Source organism: Gopherus flavomarginatus, chromosome 6 (genome assembly GCF_025201925.1).
Source record: "Gopherus flavomarginatus isolate rGopFla2 chromosome 6, rGopFla2.mat.asm, whole genome shotgun sequence".
Classification (NCBI taxonomy): domain Eukaryota; kingdom Metazoa; phylum Chordata; order Testudines; family Testudinidae; genus Gopherus; species Gopherus flavomarginatus.
Window position 1 is genome coordinate 45,418,773 of NC_066622.1, and position 20,777 is coordinate 45,439,549.

The window sequence follows — 20,777 nt, forward strand, 5'->3', positions numbered from 1 at the left end:
GTGTATGGGGGAGGCAGAGAAGGGCAGTTGAGTAATCCTGCCAGGGCAACATGGTATCAAGAGATGTTGTAGGAAGACATAAGACAAGGACCACACTGGAAAAAAAGGGGACATAAGAACAGCCATACTGGGTCAGAACGATGATCCAGGTAAACCAGTTTCCTGTCTTCTGACAGTGGCCCATGCCAGGTGCTTCAGAGGGAATGAACAGAATAGGCAATCATCAAGTGATCCATCCCTTGTTGCTCACTCCCAGCTTGCGGAAATCAGAGGCTAGGGACACACAGAACATGGGGTTGCATCCCTGACCATCTTAGCTAATAGCCATTGATGGACTTATCCTCCATGAACTTATCTAGTTCTTTTTTGAATCCTGTTATAATCTTGGCCTTCACAGCATCCCCTGGCAATGAGTTCCACAGGTTGACTGTACATTTTGTGAAGAAGTACTTCCTTTTGTTTGTTTTAAACCTGCTGCCTGTTAATTTCATTGGGTGAGCCCTGGTTCTTGTGTTACGTGAAAGAGTAAATAACCCTTCCTTATTCACTCTGTTCACAAAAGTCATGATTTTACAGACCTCTATCATATCCTACCTTAGTCATCTCTTTTCCAACCTGAGATGTTCCAGTCTCTTTAATCTCTCTTCATATGGAAGCTGTTCCATACCCCTAATTATTTTTTTTTGCCCCTTTCCGTACCCTTTTCCAATTCTAATGTATCTTTTTTGAGATGGGGTGACCGGAACTGCATAATATGGGTGTACCAAGGAGAGTCTCTCTTCCCTAAAATTTAGCAAGGCCAAATCTTAGAGCACAGCATGCAGTTTGCTGCTTCTCTCCCACTCCCTTCATCTTCATCTCCAGAAAATCCCCACTGCAGGCAGAGCAGGTTCTTTGCTCTCCCTGAATGAACAGCACAAAGATGCTCAAATCAGCTAGCACCACCTACTGGCAGTGACACCAGCTTTGCTGCTTAAGGAACAGGTTGTAAGTCACAAGACATATTACTCTCTTCCATGAAAGAATGTGTAGGAGGGGACATGGGAAAGAAGAGGAACTTCACAGAGGCCTTGTCTGTATTCAAAAACTTCCACTAGTGGAACAAAATGGATCTGACAGAGATTCAGTTAAACCGCTGAAACCGCACTGTAGTTGCACTTAAACCATTTTAAGCCCTTGCCTTTATACCAGTTTAGCTTAATTCAGTAAGTTACCAAATTAATACAAGGTGAGATAATACCTTTTATTAGACCAACTTTGGTTGGTGAGAGACACAAGCTTTCCAGCTTACACAGCTCTTCTGACCTCATCAACAGAAGCTGGTCCAATAAAAGATATTATCTCACCATCCTGTCTCTCTAATATCCTTGGACCAACACAGCAACACCTACACTGCATATAAATGAATACTTATACAAGCGACAAAAACAAAGGAACAGGGATTATCTTTGTATTGTGTGCCTGTACAGTGCCTAGCTCTCTGGCACTCACTGGGGTATCTGTACGCTGCCTCTGCCTCACTACCATAGCCAAACAAGCATCCTTCTCTGCTGCATTACCACCAACACCTGGAAGAAGTCAAACAGAAAGAATCTGTATAATCCAATGTGCTTTTCACCACTTGTTTTCTGCTCTTGACTCAACTTGACAGTGAAAAGAGTTTCCCTTTTTGCCAATAGTCACTTTCACTTCCTGGTCCTAGCAGAGTGGTTATTTGGGGGTTGTGAGAGGAAATGTCAAGCTAAACAAGAGGATGTTTGACTTCCAAATAGGAAAATGTTTGCAAGAGCTGATGGCAGCATTTAGCTCAAACCCCACATGCGGGTGCAAAATTATCTGACATGTGTCTTTAAGTGAATCTTTTTATTTTGGTAGGCTTTCATGCACCTCTAGGAACAATGCAAATATAAACTGCAAGCCTCTGTGTTTCATCATTCTCTCCCCGGCCCTCACAAGTTTCACTTCTGCTTTTAAGTTTCATCAGAATAATTATTTTTAGTATATGTTTCACAGCAACACCCAGAGCAGCCCTTGCTCTCCCACAATCTTGGACTGGTCTGGTCCCAGTCCCATTCTCCGGTGTAGCCCAATCATTTACATTGGCCTCTTGGAGATGTCTTTTCGGGGGCACAGAGACGTTGGTAAACACACAAAAGGGGAGAGAAAGGAACAGCAGGGATAGAAAATCCATTTCTGTCTTTGATGTTGATATTCCTTTGCAATCTTACTGCTGAACAGTTTGGGCCCAGCACCCAGTCTCATTAGCCACTGCAAGACCTGGCAAGCTGGTACCAGCATCTGGCTGTTGGAATCATTGCATTGAGCTGCCTTTCTGGTCACAAGCTTACATCAGTGCTGCAAAATATACAGTTTTGGCTGGCTAAGACAGACTTGGATTAGATAGAAGGAAAAAGGAGACGGATAGGAAAGAGAAGAAATAAGGTGGGAAGAAAAGGGACATACGGGGGAGACAAAGTCTCATGTCCCAGGTGGCAGTTGGGATTTAGTAAGAGCCAGTGGAGGTGATAATGTCACCTGAGTCCCTCTGTCTGGCCTGCTCTGCTCAGGACAGCTCCCAGGATTAGGACAAAGAAGGCACAATGGTGTTATGCCATATCCTGGGGTCCCTCGTGTGTAGCTCACTCTTTCTCTTGTCTCTATCACTCAGCACTGCAGTAGCCAGATTTCCACAAAAAGTCCTTCTTGGGGACCCCAAATGGGAGTGATGGGTGGAATAGCTCAGCCTCTCATTACTTTGTTCACCAAGTAGGCCTAATTTCGGACACAGCAATTTTGCTTTATTGATTTCCGGTCTCACACTGTTCTTGTTTACCAGGCATGATCTTAACACGGCTTGAATTATATCTGTCAGCCTTTGGTTTGGTCTAATTCAGTTCTTCTGTCTCTTTTTTAGCACTTTTCCCCATCTACATTTGTTATTATAGGTTATTGTGATCTCGTATGAACGTTCACTTACTTTTTACAGCTCACAGGGTACTTTGGAGGCCCAGGATGAGTGTGATCATCTAGGCTGTTCCTTCACTCAGGAAAAGGGGTATTTTTAACCAATGTCACAATCCTAGTGCAGACAAGGCAGTTGTAGTTTTAAGTTGCATGGTGTTAAGGCAAACTCTCAGCAATACAACTTCTGAGTGAAGACAATGCCAAATTCCTTGTTTTCAGCTGTTTCTCCTTGAAGCCTGGAAAAGCAGCAAGAAGCAAGGGATAAAATCCTAGTGGAACTGAAGTCAATGGCAAAACTCCCATTGACTTTATGGGGGCCAGGACTCCACCCCAGGAGATGGATTGGGCTCGAAAGAAGAACTACCGAGTGAAGTTCTATGGTCTGTATTGCACAGGAAGTCATGCATGGGGATATGTCTACACTAGCCTTCACAAGTGGGATAAGTATCTCACGTTAATCAGCACTCAATAAACTCTAGGTGAAAATAGGCTAGTGATGAAGACAAAACCAAGGAGGAGATGAGCCACTGCCACATCACCAGCCAGTTTTCCATAGGCCATTATTGAGTGCTCTGGGGGCCACAGGTGGGGACTGCTGGTCTAGTAGGTAATGAAAATGCACAACCCCAAATGTGTATTAACTGCCCCATTTTCCATGGTGGAAATCATAACAAATGCTCTTGGGAAACATGGGCATTCAACAGCCAGGGGAGGCATCTATGTCAGATCTGGTGATAATACTTAGCACTTAGATAACTTTACAGACACGACTTAATCCCCACAACCTTCCAGTCCCCTAAGGTAGGATGGTAAATATTAGCTCAAAGGGGGCGGCACAGACAGGACAATGCAACAGATTCAGAGCTGGAACAGAGTCCTGCAATGCAGCAGGATTGGGCGCTAAGAGATCCAGGCCTGGAAATCTGCTTGGAACTCATACAGCCATGAGTTAGTGAGAAACCAATATGCTCTCTGGGCTGGGGAAGGAAAGACTGTAGATGTGGGGTGGAAAGATTTGTGTAGGAGCCCGGAAAAGAGCAAGCAGTGTGGGAGTGGAAGAAATTGCTCAGTGTTTCGGGGGGATCCAGTAGTTTTGGAGGGTCAGAGGCCTATTTAATTTTAATTTGCCCCTTTATTAAATGACTTACCCAAGCCCACAGACATAGTCAGTGTCAGAGCTAGCAGGAGCCTCAGGAGTTGCTGACTCACAGTCCTGTGATCAGACCACTACCCTTTTCTAACCTACATCAAGGACCTCTTTCATTCTGGTTTTGTCCTTCAGTGGTTGCTCAAGTTTGTACAGTGCCTTAAATGTGTCACTTTGACATCATCTTTACTAGCCATGAGGAAAACAGCTGTTCTACTGTTCCCTGTAGTGTCAAATATCACCAGGACCAAGGAAGTCTTCTCAATGGTTAGAGCACTAGCCTAGGACTCAAGAGATTCAGGTTTGATTCTTGGGTGGGCAAGTTACTTCCTTTCTCTCAGGGCCTCAGTTCCCCACCTGCATAATGGCCATAACACCACTCCCCATTTTTTAGTCTCTAATAGGGTGACCAGATGTCCAGATTTTATAGGGACAGTCCCAATTTTTGAGTCTTTTTCTTATCTAGGTTTCTATTACCCCCCCCCCCCACCCCCGTCCCGATTTTTCACATTTGCTGTCTGGTCACCCTAGTCTCTAAGGTGCTACAAGGGACTCCTCGTTGTTTTTGCTGATAGAGACTAACATAGCTACCACTGAAAACACTCCCCTGTCTGTCCTGTTTAGATTGTAAACCCTTTAGGTAGGGACTGCCCCTCCCCATGTTTGTACAGAACCCAGCATAATAGGGCTGCATTCTTGCCAATGCAAATGACCAAAGACTTCCGTTAAATAACAACGGGAACAGCCTGTGTGCGGTTCTGGGTATTGCGGGGGCTTGTGCAGAGCGGGGGGAGAAGCAGGGGGCGGAGTTCTTGTGCAGTCAGCGCGTGTGGCTGACTCTCAGGCACTGAGGTCACTGATTGCACAGCGCCTTGTACTAGCATTTATGACGCGTCCCACAGCAGGCAACTTCTGTGTTGGTCCCTGAGCTGTAGAGAGCAGTCGCGGGCAGAGCACGAAGCTGACGTGGTTTCCTCCTCGCGCTCCTTTTTAATGTCTTCAGTCTGGTTCAAGAAGCATTTTCTGAAAAGCGGATCCTCAACAAACCCAGGGAACGCCGAGTCCCTCGGGCGGGGGGCGGAGCAGCAGCTGCCAGCTGCCTCCCTGTACAGGCGGCCCAAGTTCCTGCGCGGAGTCTGCTCCGGGGAGAGGCTTCCGGGCAGGCGGCCTATTTACTGTCCCCCCCGGGACAGGCCGCTGCAGTGGGGGACGGGCTACGCGGAGTGAGTACCCTTTGCTCGGGGTTCCTGGGGGAGAATCCGGTGCTGGCGGAGCCTGGAAAACGCGTGTGTAAGAATTTGGGTCTGCTTGCAGCTGGGCGGGGGAGCAGGAGCAAAACTGATGGAATCAGCAGCTTTAATGCCACAGCAGCTTTATACTGAGTATTCTGAAATCCCAGCCTGAAGCTCAGGGGAAATGCAAATGCCGGCTCTTCATCCTATACTACAGCTTACGTCCCCTCCCCTGCCCCTCCTTGTGTCTGTTGTTGACCCTGCCAGCAGATCTAATGTCTAACTGGCTATAGCCACCAGTCACAGTTCTAGTAACTAGGGTTTGGGGCTAGAAGTGCTGAGAGTCCTGACCCCTGTGGGAACGCACCAGGCTGTGCTAGGGACACGAAAGCAGGACGTCAGGACGGGGTTAGAAAGATCTGCAAGTTTACTGCACCATGGTGAAATAGGAGCTTTCTGAAAACGTGCAGAGCAGTCAAGTCAGATCTTCCCCCCATTGCTGCAGAGTAGGGGAGAGAGAGGGTTCTCCTGTCAGGGGGTGTGAGCATGTCAACAGAAACAGTGCCTGCATGCTGCTGCTCGCACAGCCCCTGGGGCCAGGAGATGGACTCCCCGACCTCCCTTACAGCTGCAAAAAGTGCAGCAGAGGCATAGATGATCAGAGAACGACTGCCCAGTTAGGAGCTGCTTGGAGACAACCAGTGTTGTCTTCTAGGACTGCCACACGGCAGGGCATCAGCAGCTGGTGCCAGGCCAAAGACTTCTACCCTGAAGGCTCCAGATCTTCCTGACTGCTAGAAAGGAAGCAAGAGAATTAGGATGCCATAGTATTTCCATTTCTCTCCTGCCTGTCCTCCCAAAGGACTCAAAGCCCTTTCCAGGGATCCCATCTCCGGTGAAGCTCGGCTGCTTAGCAGCACCATACAGCTGCTCAGGCAGGAAGGGAAGAAAAAGAAAGGCACAATCACTTGAAACTGCAGGGAGAAGTTTACAGGCAGAATGTAACTATCACTGTTGGAGTTTGGCCAGGGTACCAGTGCAAGAGAGATGGCACCTTCTGGCAGCAGACAGCTCCTTAGCCCAGGAGCGGGCAAACTATTTGGCCTGAGGGCCACATCGGGTTTCTGAAATTGTATGGAGGGCCGGTTAGAGGAGACTGTGCGTCCCCAAACAGCCAGGTGTGGCCCTACCCTCCACTTCTCCTCTCCTGACGGCCCCCTGGGGACCCCTGTCCCATCTGGCCCCCTGCTCTCTGTCCCCTGACTGCCCCCGGACCCTCCACCTCTAACTGCCTCCCACTGCCCCATCCAACCCCCCCCCCCCGACTGCCCCCCCCAGGACCCTTGCTCCCATTCAGTCCCCCTGTTCCCTGTCCACTGACTGCCCCAGCCCCTGTCCACCCCCCAAACTCCCCTGCCTTCTATCCAACCCCTTACTGTGCTGCCTGGAGTGGCAGCCGCGCAGCACAGAGCACCGGATCAGGCCTTGGCTCTGCAGCTGCGCTGCCCAGGAGCTCACTGATCCACTGCCCAGAGCATTGCACTGGTGGTGAGGTGAGCTGAGGCTGTGGGAGAGGGGGAACAGCAGGGGAGGAGCCAGGGCTAGCCTCCCGGGCTAGGAGCTCAGGGGCCGGACAGGAGGGTACCGCGGCCGGATGTGGCCTGTGGGCTGTAGTTTGCCCACCTCTGCCTTAGCCTGTACTGGGGCAATGGCTCAGGTGGGCGGGGAAGAGTGCCCCTAGTGAATCAGTAGCATTGCTTTGTGTAGCACACAGGAGATTTCCCAGCCAAGTGCTCTCCACACCCAGTGCTGCTTAGCTGGGGAGATTTGACATGATTATAGGCAAAGGTTCCATGGCTGTAAGTAAGAGCAAAGGCAAGGGTTTAGCCCACCTTGCAACGGTGTCCTGTAAAGCCAGCCAAACCAGGCACAGGTGAATGGGGAGACAGACAGCCTCTCAGGTGCCAGGATCCAAGCTCATCACAGAGCAATGTCAGCACCCCTGCAATTGCACTCAAATTAAGAGGGAGCCACTGTGGTCTTTGGAGGATCCACCCCCCAGCTTTATTCATTCACGCATTTCCAACAGGCCTCAGCCTCAGTTCCTGTGCTGCCATCACTCTTCGACTCTTGGAGACAAACCTTGAGCTGCTGTAAATCCATTGGTGTAAATCCACACTACTTCAGTGAAGCTACGCCTGCTTCCTTCAGCTGAGGAGCTGGCCCTTCCTTTTGAATGTTCCTCCTATCTTCTGTGGTGACTTTGTTTATATTGAGTTGCACAGGTCTACTAGAAACCTCAAAACTGCAGAGAACTGGTCAAATGAGGCTCTTCAGAGTAATTCCTAGCATTGGAATAGGCAGGCCGGCCTGCGCTGAGGTGTTGTCAGCCAGACTTGCAGGCAGGAGGAGGAGACATTAGTTCTTTGCTCCAAGGAAAACAGCAGAATTATTCCGATCATGCAAATGCCAACTTGAGGAAATAAATCAATGAGGTGCTCGCTGTGCTCAGCCCCCCCAAGAAGAGCAAAGCGACTGTTTGGGCTTTGGCTGCTTTTTAGGGGTAACAATACTGCTGGTTGCAGAAGCTGTTCACTTCATCCCTGGCCAAGGAAGGGCCAGGTTCTCTGGCTTACTCTACAGTGCAAAGGAAGCGGAAACCTACCTTGAGTCCCCTGCTGAGGATTCCCCTGGGGGTGTGGGCTGAGTCCCCAGCAGGTGAAGAGCGGATGGAACTGGCTCCTGTGCCCCTTTCTCAGTGTAGGAGGTGTGTTTGGGGTGGGGGGGCTTGGCTACACTAGAGAGTTGCAGCGCTGGTGAGGGGGTTACAGCGCTGCAACTTAGGATGCGGCCACACTTGCAAAGCACAGCCAGCGCTGCAACTCCCTGGTTGCAGTGCTGGCTGTACACCCGGTCGAGCCTCGGGTGTAGGGATTCCAGCGCTGGTGATCCAGTGCTGGTCAGCAAGTGTGGACGCCCACTAGCGCTTTTATTGACCTCCGGGGTATAAGGAGGTATCCCAGAATTCCTGTCCACAACAAACCGGAAGAAAGGGAGAGCTCGGAGTTCAGCCAAACTGCTTATTTAAAAAACAAACACAGCTCCTGTTTGCTGAGCCAGCTGAGGCAGGCAGGGGAATTACTTTGGAATGTTCACAGCTGTTTGCTTGAAGAGGGAAACAGCACGCTCACACGGCAGGGGGGGAGGGGGAAGTCCGTGTTCAGCAGTTGCTGATCTTGTCTGATGAGTATTTAGCAGTACATAATTTGCATTTAGTGAATGAGAGCAGTGGGGGAAGGGAGTTAGAACTTTTAAAATGATTGAAGGTAGGCACAGTCCTTAGAACTTGCAAGGAAGGGAGCTGAGAACAGTGTCAACTCCAAAAATCCATCTGTCTGTCTCCTCCAGGCTCCCTGTCACATTCCACCCCACCCCCCTCTTTTGAAAAGCACGTTGCAGCCACTTGAATGCTGGGATAGCTGCCCACAATGCACCACTCCCAACAGCACTGCAAGTGCTGCAAATGTGGCCACACTGCAGCGCTGGTAGCTGTCAGTGTGGCCACACTGCAGCGCTGGCCCTACACAGCTGTATGAACACAGCTGTAATTACCAGCGCTGCAAAACTGTAAGTGTAGCCATACCCTCAGGCAGATAAGGGGAATGGCTGGAGCACAAAGCTTCTTAGGGCCCCAGCCAATTAACATAATTCAGAGCAGCTCCCAGGCAGCTGTAAAGTGTGCTAGAGCCAGGACCAGAACTAAAAATCAAGGGTGTGTTTTGGCTCCTTGCCATCTCCCCCTCTGCTGTGCCAGGAGTAAGCAGACAATCGCTTGAAGCATCTGGATGGTAATGACTGCCTGTTCTACTCTGTAGAAGAGCAATGAGGGTTTAAAAGCAGTAAGACTGGCTGGACAACTCACAGATAATGAGACTCCAGTAGTCCTGTGCTGCGACTTTAATGGGCTTTATCGTTGGGCCACATGCTCCCGTGGCTGTGTAGAGCAACTTACAAAAACCGTCTCCAAATCCTTACCTGATCGGGTTCATCTTGACGCTCAACACGAACAGCCCTGCACCACCCAGGGAATCCTTTAGGGGTCAGTTATACTGGCATTACAGCTGCTTTGTACTGCCAGGGTGGTGCAAGGCAGTGTAGCAAAAGCACGAGTCTGGCCCTGCTGGTGTTAGGATGTGAATACCAGACAGACCATGGAGAGAGAGGCCTTTAAAGAGGGCACACTGGGACAGATGCAGGCAACCACAATGACCATGCAGGGACATAGACGCAGCACAAGTCCTGGCATAGGTACTAGTACCATGCCTGCCAGAAATGCCAGTGCTCCCGGAGCCAAGGTCACAGAGAACTAACACAGACACTCCATGCTGTACACATAATAGATTATCACACTAAAATTGTCCGTATCTCCAATCACTTGCTGACATTTATGCTCTTAATAAAAAGCTTTCTCCCTCCCAGTTCAGCTCCTTCCTTGTTTGTGCAGTGACTGCATAATGGCCCCGTTTGTTAGATCACTGTCACATGACACAGAGATGACTGAGGTTGAAAAGGGAACGAGCGTGGTCTAGTGGTCAGAGCACAGGACGGGGGGGGGGGGGAATCAGGAGATCTGGATTCCATTCCTTGCTCCACCTTCGCTGTGTGACCTCGAGCAACGCCTACGTTTCCAAAAGCCTGCACTGATTTGGGTGCCTCTGGTTTAGGGTGGCCAACTTGAGACATGGTGAACTGGTTTTCAGAGGTGCTGAGCACCCACAATTGCAACTGACTTTAAAGAGAGCTGGGGGTGCTCAGCACCCTGAAAGTCAGACCTTATGGATCTCAAGTGGGGCCCCTTTGGAAATGGAGACCTTAAACTTTGTGCCTCAGTTTCCCCATCTGTAAAGGGTGTGTGTGTATCTAATGATACACACGCCTCTGAGGTGGGACAGTGAAGCTAAACTCACTGAAAGTTTATAAAGCATTTTGGAATTTTGAATGGAGGGTGCTAGAGAATTGCAAAGTACGATAATTATCCATATAATCATTCAGGCTTTGCACCAGAATGGATCTGGAACCCATACCTACGTACACACCTGCACTACCAAAAAGGGCAGTGACTGTGTGCAATGACTGACATCACTGACTCCTAATGCCCAGGACACCTCCATCTCCAATAAATGACTTGAGGCTCTTCCTGGTAATTAGTTATCTGTATTTGCTCAGACTCCTAGGAGATCCATCCCTAGAATTGACTTGCCCTTGTGTGCTTCACAAAGCATTTCAGAATCATGATTCACTGTCCCCCCAAAACATGAGACTAACTTTAAAATCATGAGATTTTAAAAAGCTAAGTGTTGGATTCTTTGTATTTGCCTTCTGGCATTTGAGCTATTGGGGGTCATGTTTCCCAGTTTTTCTCTGCAGCCAGGAGGGCCAGAAATACAGTTTTTTAAACAAATGCAAGCTGAGATTCTCACAATCCCATGACTCCAGGAGCTGGGGTTTGAAGAACAGCAAATGCCATCAGACTCATGATAAAATCACAAGAGTTGGCAACATAGCAATACTATAATATTCCCCAGAGGCTCTTTACACAAGTGTCTTGGACCTCGCATAATGCCACATGTGTATGTCATTTCCCAGTTAATTGGAGTGTCTGTCTCCTCAGAGTCATCAATGCAGAGAAATCGGAGTTCAATGAGGACCAGGCGACATGTTGTCAGATATCTGTCAGGAGGAGGGAGATAGGCATGGAGGAGGAGCAGGATTGGTTGATTCTTTGCTCCAGTCAGGTGATTCCTTATGTTCTGTCTAATCTACCTGTATCACATGTATGGATGTATGTCTAGTTCCCCACTCACCATGGAACCTAGCTGAGTTGTCTGATCCTTCATATGCTTCTGTTTGGATGATGAGCACCCTTGCCTTGGGGTTCGGCTCAGGGAGCCTGTTCCAGTCCCCATGGGAGGCAATGGAAAGCCTCCCCTTCTGTGGGTTTTGGGTTAGGCACTGAAAGAGAATATCTGAAGAAGCATGGCAGTGCCCTGGGGTGGAAGCAGCCACAGGCCACATAGTATAGGTTCCACCATCTCTGGCTATCTAGATGGTGCAAGGACCACCTGCTCTGACTGTACAGATGGTATGAGTCTACCTGCTGCTGCCTTTCAAGAGTCCCATTGTGGGAGACAAGCTGTTCTCAGTGTATATCGCATTGCTGTCATGTGATCAGTTGCTAGTAAACAAATATCCTTGATATCCCTAACTATGTGGCTTTCATTAACTACTCCAACCTGTTTTGCCATGTCATTTACCATCATTGGGCTGCTGTCAGTGGACTGTTTGTGTCTGCATTGTAGCCATGAGGGGAAAGGCAATTGTGGATGGCAAAGGATGACCAGCTTCAGCTGTGAGTGAGAAATGCTGCCTCACGGTTTTTAGCCATGCAGTGAAAGCGTTAATGGTTTTGTTAATGTCCTGAATTTCCCATGAAACACTACAGGAAGCATGAACTCAGCATTATCCCTGCAGAGCACCACTGCGATTCTGTGCCAGGAGTAAAACAAGAATGTTAAGAAAACTTCCCGGGGCTCAGCACAGTCTGTATGTTGGGGAGGCCAAATGATGCGCTAGTGAATCTGAAAAAGACATGGGTTATGTATATGCCATGCTGGCAGGACACATATATATGTATATATAAAACCTGTCATCAAAAGTTCCAGGCTGTGCTACTGTCTGCACACAACCCCTCTCACCTTCACTCTTCTTCTCCCACTAGTATCTGATTGGTTATTACTGGGCCCTGTTTGATGGCCACGGTGGCCCAGATGCAGCAATAATCGCCTCCAACTACCTGCATTACTGCATCAAGCAGAAGCTGGAGGAGGTGGTGGAAGGCATCACTGAAGCTCAGCCCCCCATGCATCTGAGTGGCTGCTGCATTTGCCCCAGCGACTCCCAGTTCGTGGAGGAAAAGCAAATCCAGCAGGAAGATGTGGTCATTGGAGCACTGGAGAACGCCTTCCAGGAATGTGTGAGTGATCCTTCCATTGGTACCCAGAGAATTGCACCACTGCTGCTCCTCCCATGCCCAGTGTCAGGGATGGCCACAAACAATGAAGGCAACTGCTCAGGCCCCAGTGATACTCAAACTGGCCCCGTTTCTCCCTGCATCGCTGCCGCTGGAGGATAGTGAGGCAATTCTCCTCATCTAGCACAGTGAGGCCCAACTCTTATCTGGTGTCCCACAAACCAGTCTGCAGTCACACTCCCCAAACTTGAATCTGAAGCCTCCTGCAGGCCAAACACCTCCCTTCTTGCTTGATCTCTCTGATGCCACCCAAACACGCAGCGGTTTAGGCAACCCCTCTATTCACACTCTTAGTTTGGTTTAAGAGCAGCTTATTGTAGTTTAGCTTAAACCTGATCCTAACTGACATAAACTAATCTGAAGTAAACCTGGTCCAGACCAGACTGTCCACACAACTGTTTTCACTGGGTTAACTGAGTCTGTGTACATCCTGCCTGAACTAGTGCAACTGCACATATTTACAAGCCCTCAACTGGCCTCTGTTGAGACGTTAAGGGGAGACATTCAAGGGTATAGAGGAGATAGGTGCACAATTCCCATGGACTTTCAACTTTGAAAATCTTCCCCTCAACTTGCTACAAGACATTCAGGTGTCCAGCGGTTCTGAGATCTGTCACGTACTAGGGTCCTGCAATGCTCTGGCAGCCAGAGCAATATCTTCATACCCCACTATTGTTTTATCAATTCTGTAGTTACCATCCTGGATTTAGTCTGTTGCCTTTCCTGAGAGCCACACTGCCACAGATCAGGTCACTAAGTGGAGTTGTTCACATCAACAGGATGAAGTGATTGGTCAAGAGATGGAAGCTACTAATCAGTCAGGCGGCTGCACTGCTCTGGCTGCCCTCTACCTGCAGGGAAAGCTCTATGTGGCTAATGCTGGGGACAGCAGGTGAGTTCAGACCCCAGCTCATGGTGCATTTTTGCAGGAGGCTCAGTGAGTGGGTACAGCATGCTGGCTTACGGGGTGCTGAGCACATGGATATGGCACACTGGGTTACCCCATCAAGATATATTCCTTCAGGCAGTGTGCAGCCCCTACAGAATTCCCTTACATCCACAACGTGACAGGTTTACAGACAGACTGGCAGGGCTATTTCTAACTGGCAATGTGCAGATAGCATTGGGCTATTGAATATGAAAGGAGCTACCAAGCCAAGGGGCCCCAATGGCTTTGTTGGTTCTAGATCCATTAAGCTGCAGCTAATACCACGTTCAGCTGCGCCAGTGTGCACAAGCATTGTATATGTCCCTTCTTCCTGATCCTGGCCTGTGGGTGCATTCAAATACAGAGCAGGGGAGGATTTTAGAGACTCCTTATCAGTTGTGAGTCCATTGCTTCCTCCAACAAAGTTGTGTCATTCTTAAACTGACTAGGCCAAACTCTGCTCTAGTGTAAGAATGCAATTGCAATGAAATTATGGAAGTTACATCAACACTGAATAAGGCCAGCTGTGTCCATCTGCCCATACACCAAATTCATTCCCGGTGTAACTTTGACCTCAGTGGACTTTCACCTTCTGACACCAGTGATGAATTGGGCCCCAGGTGTTTTGGTGTGTACCTGACCCTGGGGAACAAAACACTCAGTAGGGATATAAGGGAGGAGGGAGCAGAGAGCGACTGTACTGCAGTTACTGACTCAGAGGAGGAGTACTGTAAATGAAGATTAAATTCAAGGTAAGAAAGCATTTTCCTGATGGCTATAAGCTTAGAACCTCCTCTTTTCCATGCAGGGCAATCCTTGTTCAGAAACAGAGTGTCATGCCCCTGAGCAGTGAGTTCACCCCAGAGACAGAGCGGCAGAGAATCCAGCAACTGGTGAGTGGTGCCTTCTTTTAGCTGCCTGCATGTATTGTAATGATGAATGTGTGTGCCTGTGAGATTGTACAGGTGAGCATGTGCCCTTCACCAGCCACTCCCTAGTCAGTGCCCCCAGCATCAAAGCTCCTCCAAACGTCATGGATCTTGTCCAGGCTGTCAAGAGCATCATTGTGGTGCACTGCCTCTTTGGTGCTGGGGAATTGGTAAATGCAGTATGGCCAAATTAAGAAGGAGATCACCCCCTAACACCAGCTTGAGTGGGTGGTAAATGGAGCTCAGAAAATACAGGTTCTGTCAGCCTGCACTTCAGCCATAGTAAATGCTGGAAGGTAAGGGGATCAAGCCCCCAAGAAGGAGAAATGATGGCTAAGCCACAGCAGATCATAGCGCATAATACCACTACTTAGCTCTTACATCGCATATTCAATATGTAGATCTCAAGCATCTTAAACTTAAGTGTCATTATTTCTGTTCTACTGATGGGGAAACTGAGGCACCGAGCGATGACAAGACTTGTCTAAAAATCACATGGCACATCAGCGAAAGAGCAAGGAACAGAGCATAACCCCACTGCTGACTTCCAGCCCTGGGCTCCATCCAGGAGTCCGGGGAGAACGTTGTCCTTAACCCTTGAGATGACAATTCCATTTTGATTGCTTTTCTAGGCCTTTCTCTGCCCCAAGCTCCTGGCAGACGAGTTCACGCGATTTGAGTTTCCTAGGAGACTGAAAGGCAATGACGTAGGCCAGAAGATCCTGTACCGGGATTACTCCATGGCTGGTTGGTGAGTCTCCAACGTGTAGAGATACCCTTATAATTGCACTCCCTTCCCCGGGTGTCTCAGTGAGCTAACTTTTGGCAGTGAGGAGGTGTGCAAAGAAAGGGGAGGTGCTGGCCTGAACCCTCTGATCCTGAATGCTACTTGTGAGGGGACAAGTGAATTTAACACTGATGACAGGAGTTGGACTGATGCACTGTTGTGATGGAGAGGGGACGTCAGGCTCCAGGGTAAGCTGCCCTGCCAGTGGGCCTCAACATTTGCCCAGGGGCAACTAGCCTTGAGGAGGGAGTTTACATTAAATTCTGGACTCCTCTACTGCAAGTGCCAACAAGAGAGACTTGAGTGAGGCAGAATCCCAGCCACCAATTTGTTTTGTCACTGCATAGCTGTCAGATGGCAACCAGTGCAAAATGCTTATAGCCAGCTGATTCCCACATTCCTTCCCCCAGCCCCTTTCCTTGCACAGAGTAGGTTGGTGTGTTTGTACTGGCCACATGCAGTGCAAGCAGTAAGGATAGAGAGACACACCTGAGTTCAGTCTCCCTGGGCAATGCTGTTGCCTCACAGGAGGCTGCTTGCCAGCCATTAGCAAGCCCCCTGTTCTCGTCTATCTACGAGGAAGGGCAACGATGGATTCAGGACAGAGAAATGACCGTTTACAGCATAAAAGCCATTCTGCACCTCATCTCTCTAGATATATGGCCAGGAAGCCCAGTCTTGGTGCACCAGCAGGGTGCAGATGGTGAGAAATGAGAGGGGAAGGGTCTGGTCTTGTCACTGAGGAACTGGAGCAAGCCTCAAGAGAGCTGGGGTCAAATGCCAGCTTTGTCAGAGTTCTTGTGTAAGCTCAGCTGTATCACTTAGTCTCTGTGCCTGTGTCACAGGCAGTGTTGCAAGGCCGAGTTCACTGTTGTTGAGAGGCTCACACACTGGGTGATGGGCCCCAAAGAAAAGCCTTTAAGTAAATGAAATGCAAGCTGATGACATATTTATTCTAGGGGATACAAGACAGTGGAAAAAGCTGACCTCAAGTACCCTCTTATCCATGGCCATGGGAAGCAGGTAACTGAATTCGCTACAGACATCTACCCACGGGGAGGGCAAGAGCCTTACAGAGAGCAGGATGAGACCCTAGGCCTGAAGAAGAGCCTTGAACCCAGCCCTGCCTCCTGAAGACTGCATCTCCATAGCACCCCATGACGTTTGGTCCAAACCAAGGTCTAGTGGATGGGTGTATTCATGTCAATGAAAACATGCCACAGGCATTTGGCCCCTCTGACTTTTTGCTCATATTGGGCCAGGCAGAATCAGACTCTGTCTCAAGGTTTCTCTTCTCTCCCATCAGTCCCATGCTCTGTGCCAAGCGGCATGGCCTATGGCCTTTCTGCAGTTCTGCCTGGGAAGGGGCACTGACACCCAAAGTCACAGAACTCCTTCAGAGCACTGAGTTGCTCTGACACATGGCTTTGTTCCGTTCCAGACGCGCTTGCTGGGGACCCTGGCTGTGTCACGAGGGCTGGGGGATCATCAGCTGAAAGTTATTGACACAGACATTGAAGTCAAGCCATTCCTCTCCTGCATCCCCCAGGTAAGTGACTAGGGGGAAGTGAGGATTGCGATGGTGAACATAAGAGTCTAGCTGCCAGAATTAGGGATCCCAATTTAGTAGAACTGGGTCATGGAACCTCCCTTCTGAAGCAGCAGGACTCAGCATAACTTGGTATTGGTTTGCATACTGCACAGCTTCCAGCAGGTGGTATTAATCCAACAGCACAGGCTGGGGCGGAGAGGACGGGGATAGGGAAAGTTTCACATATATTGGTCTGTTTTCATAGCCCAGGATTCTTTCAAAGGAGCAATCCCTTGCTCATTCTAAGATTACCCATTCAGTGGTGCAGTCACCAGCCTTTTATAACAATCCCCTAAAATGGTGCTAGTGTCTCAGCTTGTTATAAACCATGACGACTCATTTAGTTTGCGATTCAAATGCTCCTCAGGTTTCCTGACTATGGCAGAATAGGCCCACCCAAATGGACATATCCTAGCCATCTGCCTTTAAGAAGTTCATTAAGCATGACCACCCTTAAACAGTGAAATCAAAAAGATAGAATTTGCTTACATTTTTGAGGCCAAACGTACTAGAAGAAACATGGATACCATTTGCTATGAACTAGAGCTGATAGTGATTTACTTAGGTTTCCCCCAACTGTTCTCTAGGTGAAAGTGTTTGACTTTGCTTCACGTAACATTAAAGAAGATGATGTCCTTGTCCTGGCAACTGATGGCCTTTGGGACATTCTGTCCAATGAAGATGTGGCCCAGATTGTCAGGAGCTTTCTTAAGGAAAACAGAACAGACCCATACAGGTAGTACTGATCTTTTCTAGCTGTTACTACCCCATGCAGCTGGCATGGAGATGAGAGGGCCTCTCTCTCCCCTTGCTTTGGCTGTGGGACTACTCATGTTCATAGTGAAGACAGTTTTGAAGTCACAAGTCACTCCACTCTCTGGCTAACTTGTCTTGCCCCTGTGTGTTAAATTCAACTCCTGTAGCATTAGCTGCTCTACTCAGACCACACTGGCTTATCCTCCCCCTCTCTTATGGAACATTGTGGCCCTTCTGTACCATTAGTCAGTGTAGTCTGGTCAGATGTTCATCAGCATTCCTGTAACTATCTCAACTCGCTGCTTATTCCCAAACCCATACACCAGTCACGCTTCTGGAGACTGTAGATATAGACACATGGGGAGGTAGCATAGCTCAATGGACAGAGCATGGGCCTGGAACCAGGGGACCCAAGGATTCCTGGCTCGGTCAGTCAGTGGCTTACTGACTGACCTTGGGCAAGTCATGTCACCACTTTGTGCCTCAGTTTTCTCATCTGTAAAATGAGAATGATACTGACCTCCTTTATAATTATGATTAGCATCTGTGACAAAGCTCTGTCCTTGTCTCTGTGGGTCCCCCTTTTTCTGGCAGATTTCACTAGCCTCAGTGGCTCACTGTGACCCTCCATGTAGCCCTTCTCTCTCTCTAGAGGCAAGGGTCACAGCCCATGAAGCTATTTTCATCATAAGCCAGTGCGGGAGGTGAGGAGAAGCTATCCTCCCTTGCACACACTCTGTTGGCTCCCAGTCTCAGTGATTAATTGGAGGGGGCAAATGGATGAGCCTGGACCCACCCTCTACTCTGGGCTCCAGCCCAAGGACCCTAATAGTATCAGCCAGAGTAGCTGACCTTTTAGAAACAGGATGCGTACAATTCCCTGGGCTACTTCCCCCCAGCAGCCCCCACTTCACCCTTACCTCAGGGCCTCCTTCCTTGTGCCTGATATAGTGTGTATTGCTCAGTCTCTCCACCAGGGCAACTTCCTCCCACAGCTCCTGACATACATGCATGCCTACCTGACTGAGAGGTTTTTACTAGTTTCAGCCAGCCCGATTAGCTTCAAGTGTCCCAATAACCTAGCTGTCTCCACTGTTTTCTGGAAGGATCTTAATTGGCCCCAGGTGTCTTGATTAACCTGCAGCAACTGCTATTTGGTTACCATGGTAACAGATTTGTTTAGCCTAGGGCTAACATACCTGTTTCTCACTACTTTCCTATAGCCATCTAGCCGAGCCCTGTCACACATCATTTGTGGCCCCAGTGACATGAAAAAGAGGGGGTTGGTCTGAGCAAGTGTGTGGGAGCTAAAAGCACTTAACTTCTACCTCTGCGTTGGAAGACCTTTCAGCGGGCTGGGGAAAGCCATAACTTCTTTTTGCCCCTCTGTGAAATAGGGAGAATGATGCCTCCTTCATGGAGATGGTAAGAGGGTGTCTCTCAGGCTCCAGGTCATGCTTTGAACAATAGCAGTGCCATGTATTAAGTCCTTGAGAGAGAGATCCATTGTAAACCCAAACTAACCTGGTTTTCTTGTTGCAGGTTTTCAGAACTAGCCAGGTGCTTAGTTCACACAGCAAGGGGGAAGAAGAATGGCCATCAGTGGATTTTGGATGACAACAGCCCAGCATCCTATGATGATATCTCTGTGTTTTTGATCCCACTATACAACAGGGATGAGGACTGTTAGTGTTGTGAGATATGAGAGAGTCATATATCCATGTAATATTATAGGTCTTTGAGGCCTGGTATTAATGACACGTGCTTGACATGAATGCATGCATTTCAAGTTAGCAACCGAAGCAAGGACTTACGGTGAAGGTCTATTAGAACTCTGTGCAAAAACAATCTTATGTTCCAAGAAAAATACAGAAAGTCATCAAAAAAAAAAAAAAGAAAACAGCAGATATAAAATTGTATAAGAATTGGAGGAAATTCAAATGCCTTGAATTATGGCAGCCTTCCCAAGATTCTCTCTTTTGAATTGTGCAAGTAGAAGGCCTAGTAAACAAAGGCAAAGAACGGATGACACAAGGGAATGGACTATAAGTGGATGCTTATGATTTCTGCAGATCAGAATAATTTATTGATCCAGAGTTCTGTATGGATATAGATGTGGTTTTGCCAGCTCCCTACGTCTTACCATTTTATCCTGATGGAAGGAAACTTGACTAGCCCTTGGGCCCATTCTGACCTTTGCTCTCTGGTATAGTATGTTTAGGGTGTGAATGTGGACTGAGTAAAGATTTGTTTTGTAATCAAAGAGCATTTAGAGTATTATATACGAACTCTGTGTCTGGTACGTGCTTGCTCCCCATCCCGTAGGGAGACCTCTGTTGCGGGTCTAACATTAGCATCATACAGAAGCTCTAGAACTCTTGCATAATGGGGTTTTATGACTAAGTAGCACTAAAGGAGACAGGTGTACTTCAAAGAACACTGTATGCACACTTAGTAAGAGGAAGTGTTACTCTATAATCAAGTACTGGAACTGTGCCAGCTTGAGGGGAAGAGAACTTTCCTTTTGCTCAACCCACCGACAAAACAAAACTGATACTGGCCCACTCTACCATTTCTGGCACTCTGCTTCTGTGTTACATCCCCTCATTCCCTTCCAACCTCACAAGAATGGACAAGATCTGAGGGGTAGTACTGAATATCCAAGAACATGAATTGTCCTTTTCTGAGGCTAACCCAATGTATGATTTAACTACACCACAGCAGGGTCAAGCTAAAATGGGGATTGGCTCACTGAGAAACACCAATGAACAGGGTGAGCATTACCACAGCCTCTGAAAGAAGTTAGGCACAGTTAAAACTTGCCCTTAAGCTGAGTCTTTGAACAATAGTAAGACATCTCTAAAGGAGAAACAACCAGCTTATGGTGCCACTAATTTCCTGACTGTACCTGTATTTAATCCTTTCCAGAGAAGCCAGTCACTTACTAGAATTGCCTTTGTTCTTTAATTCACATGGATTCTTTCTTTTATGCACAGTTCTCATAGCTTGTCTACAGTTGAAACGCTACAGCTGTGCCACTAGTGCTTCAGTATATCTCCCCCTTTGGCACAGGGTGGGTAGGGAGCTCATAAGTTATTTCTGTAAATCGGGGGCTCAAGCAGACTACAGTAGCTGAGTGTTTTTTGGGAAGGTTTGTATACATTACAAGCCCTCACAGAATGCAGCAGTCAGCTAGAGCCAAGTTCATGCCTCATGGATCAGGCATTGCTGGAGTTGGGGATTTACAGTTCACTGGAAGTGCAGGGGAAGCTGCAAGGAAGGACTGTAGTGCTAGGTCTGGGACCCATGCATATCTGAGCAACAGCATCAAGGTCCTCCATATCAGTAGGGGG

General features: G+C 48.4%; 1 protein-coding gene across 2 annotated transcripts; it reads left to right on the forward strand.

Annotated features, from left to right (window-relative positions):
* Positions 1-4,982: 4,982 nt before the first annotated feature.
* On the forward strand, positions 4,983-19,687 carry PPM1M (protein phosphatase, Mg2+/Mn2+ dependent 1M). 2 transcript variants are annotated; one of them, XM_050957848.1, is made up of 10 exons: positions 4,983-5,334; positions 11,015-11,138; positions 12,122-12,376; positions 13,213-13,325; positions 14,170-14,254; positions 14,923-15,041; positions 16,037-16,100; positions 16,519-16,626; positions 17,256-17,404; positions 18,967-19,687. In XM_050957848.1, exons 1-10 carry the CDS (start codon positions 5,105-5,107, stop codon positions 19,112-19,114), a joined length of 1,395 nt encoding a protein of 464 aa, XP_050813805.1. In that variant the 5' UTR covers positions 4,983-5,104; the 3' UTR covers positions 19,115-19,687. The 2 variants fall into 2 exon arrangements, with proteins under 2 accessions (XP_050813805.1, XP_050813806.1); XM_050957849.1 differs by having other exon boundaries at positions 5,141-5,401.
* Positions 19,688-20,777: the final 1,090 nt, after the last annotated feature.

Coding starts and splice junctions, on each gene's coding strand:
- PPM1M (XM_050957848.1), top strand. CDS start 5,105: ATGTCTTCAGTCTGGTTCAAGAAGCATTTTCTGAAAAGCGGATCCTCA. Junction 13,326..14,169: donor GCTAATGCTGGGGACAGCAG/GTGAGTTCAGAC, acceptor TTTTCCATGCAG/GGCAATCCTTGTTCAGAAAC. Junction 16,627..17,255: donor TCCTCTCCTGCATCCCCCAG/GTAAGTGACTAG, acceptor ACTGTTCTCTAG/GTGAAAGTGTTTGACTTTGC.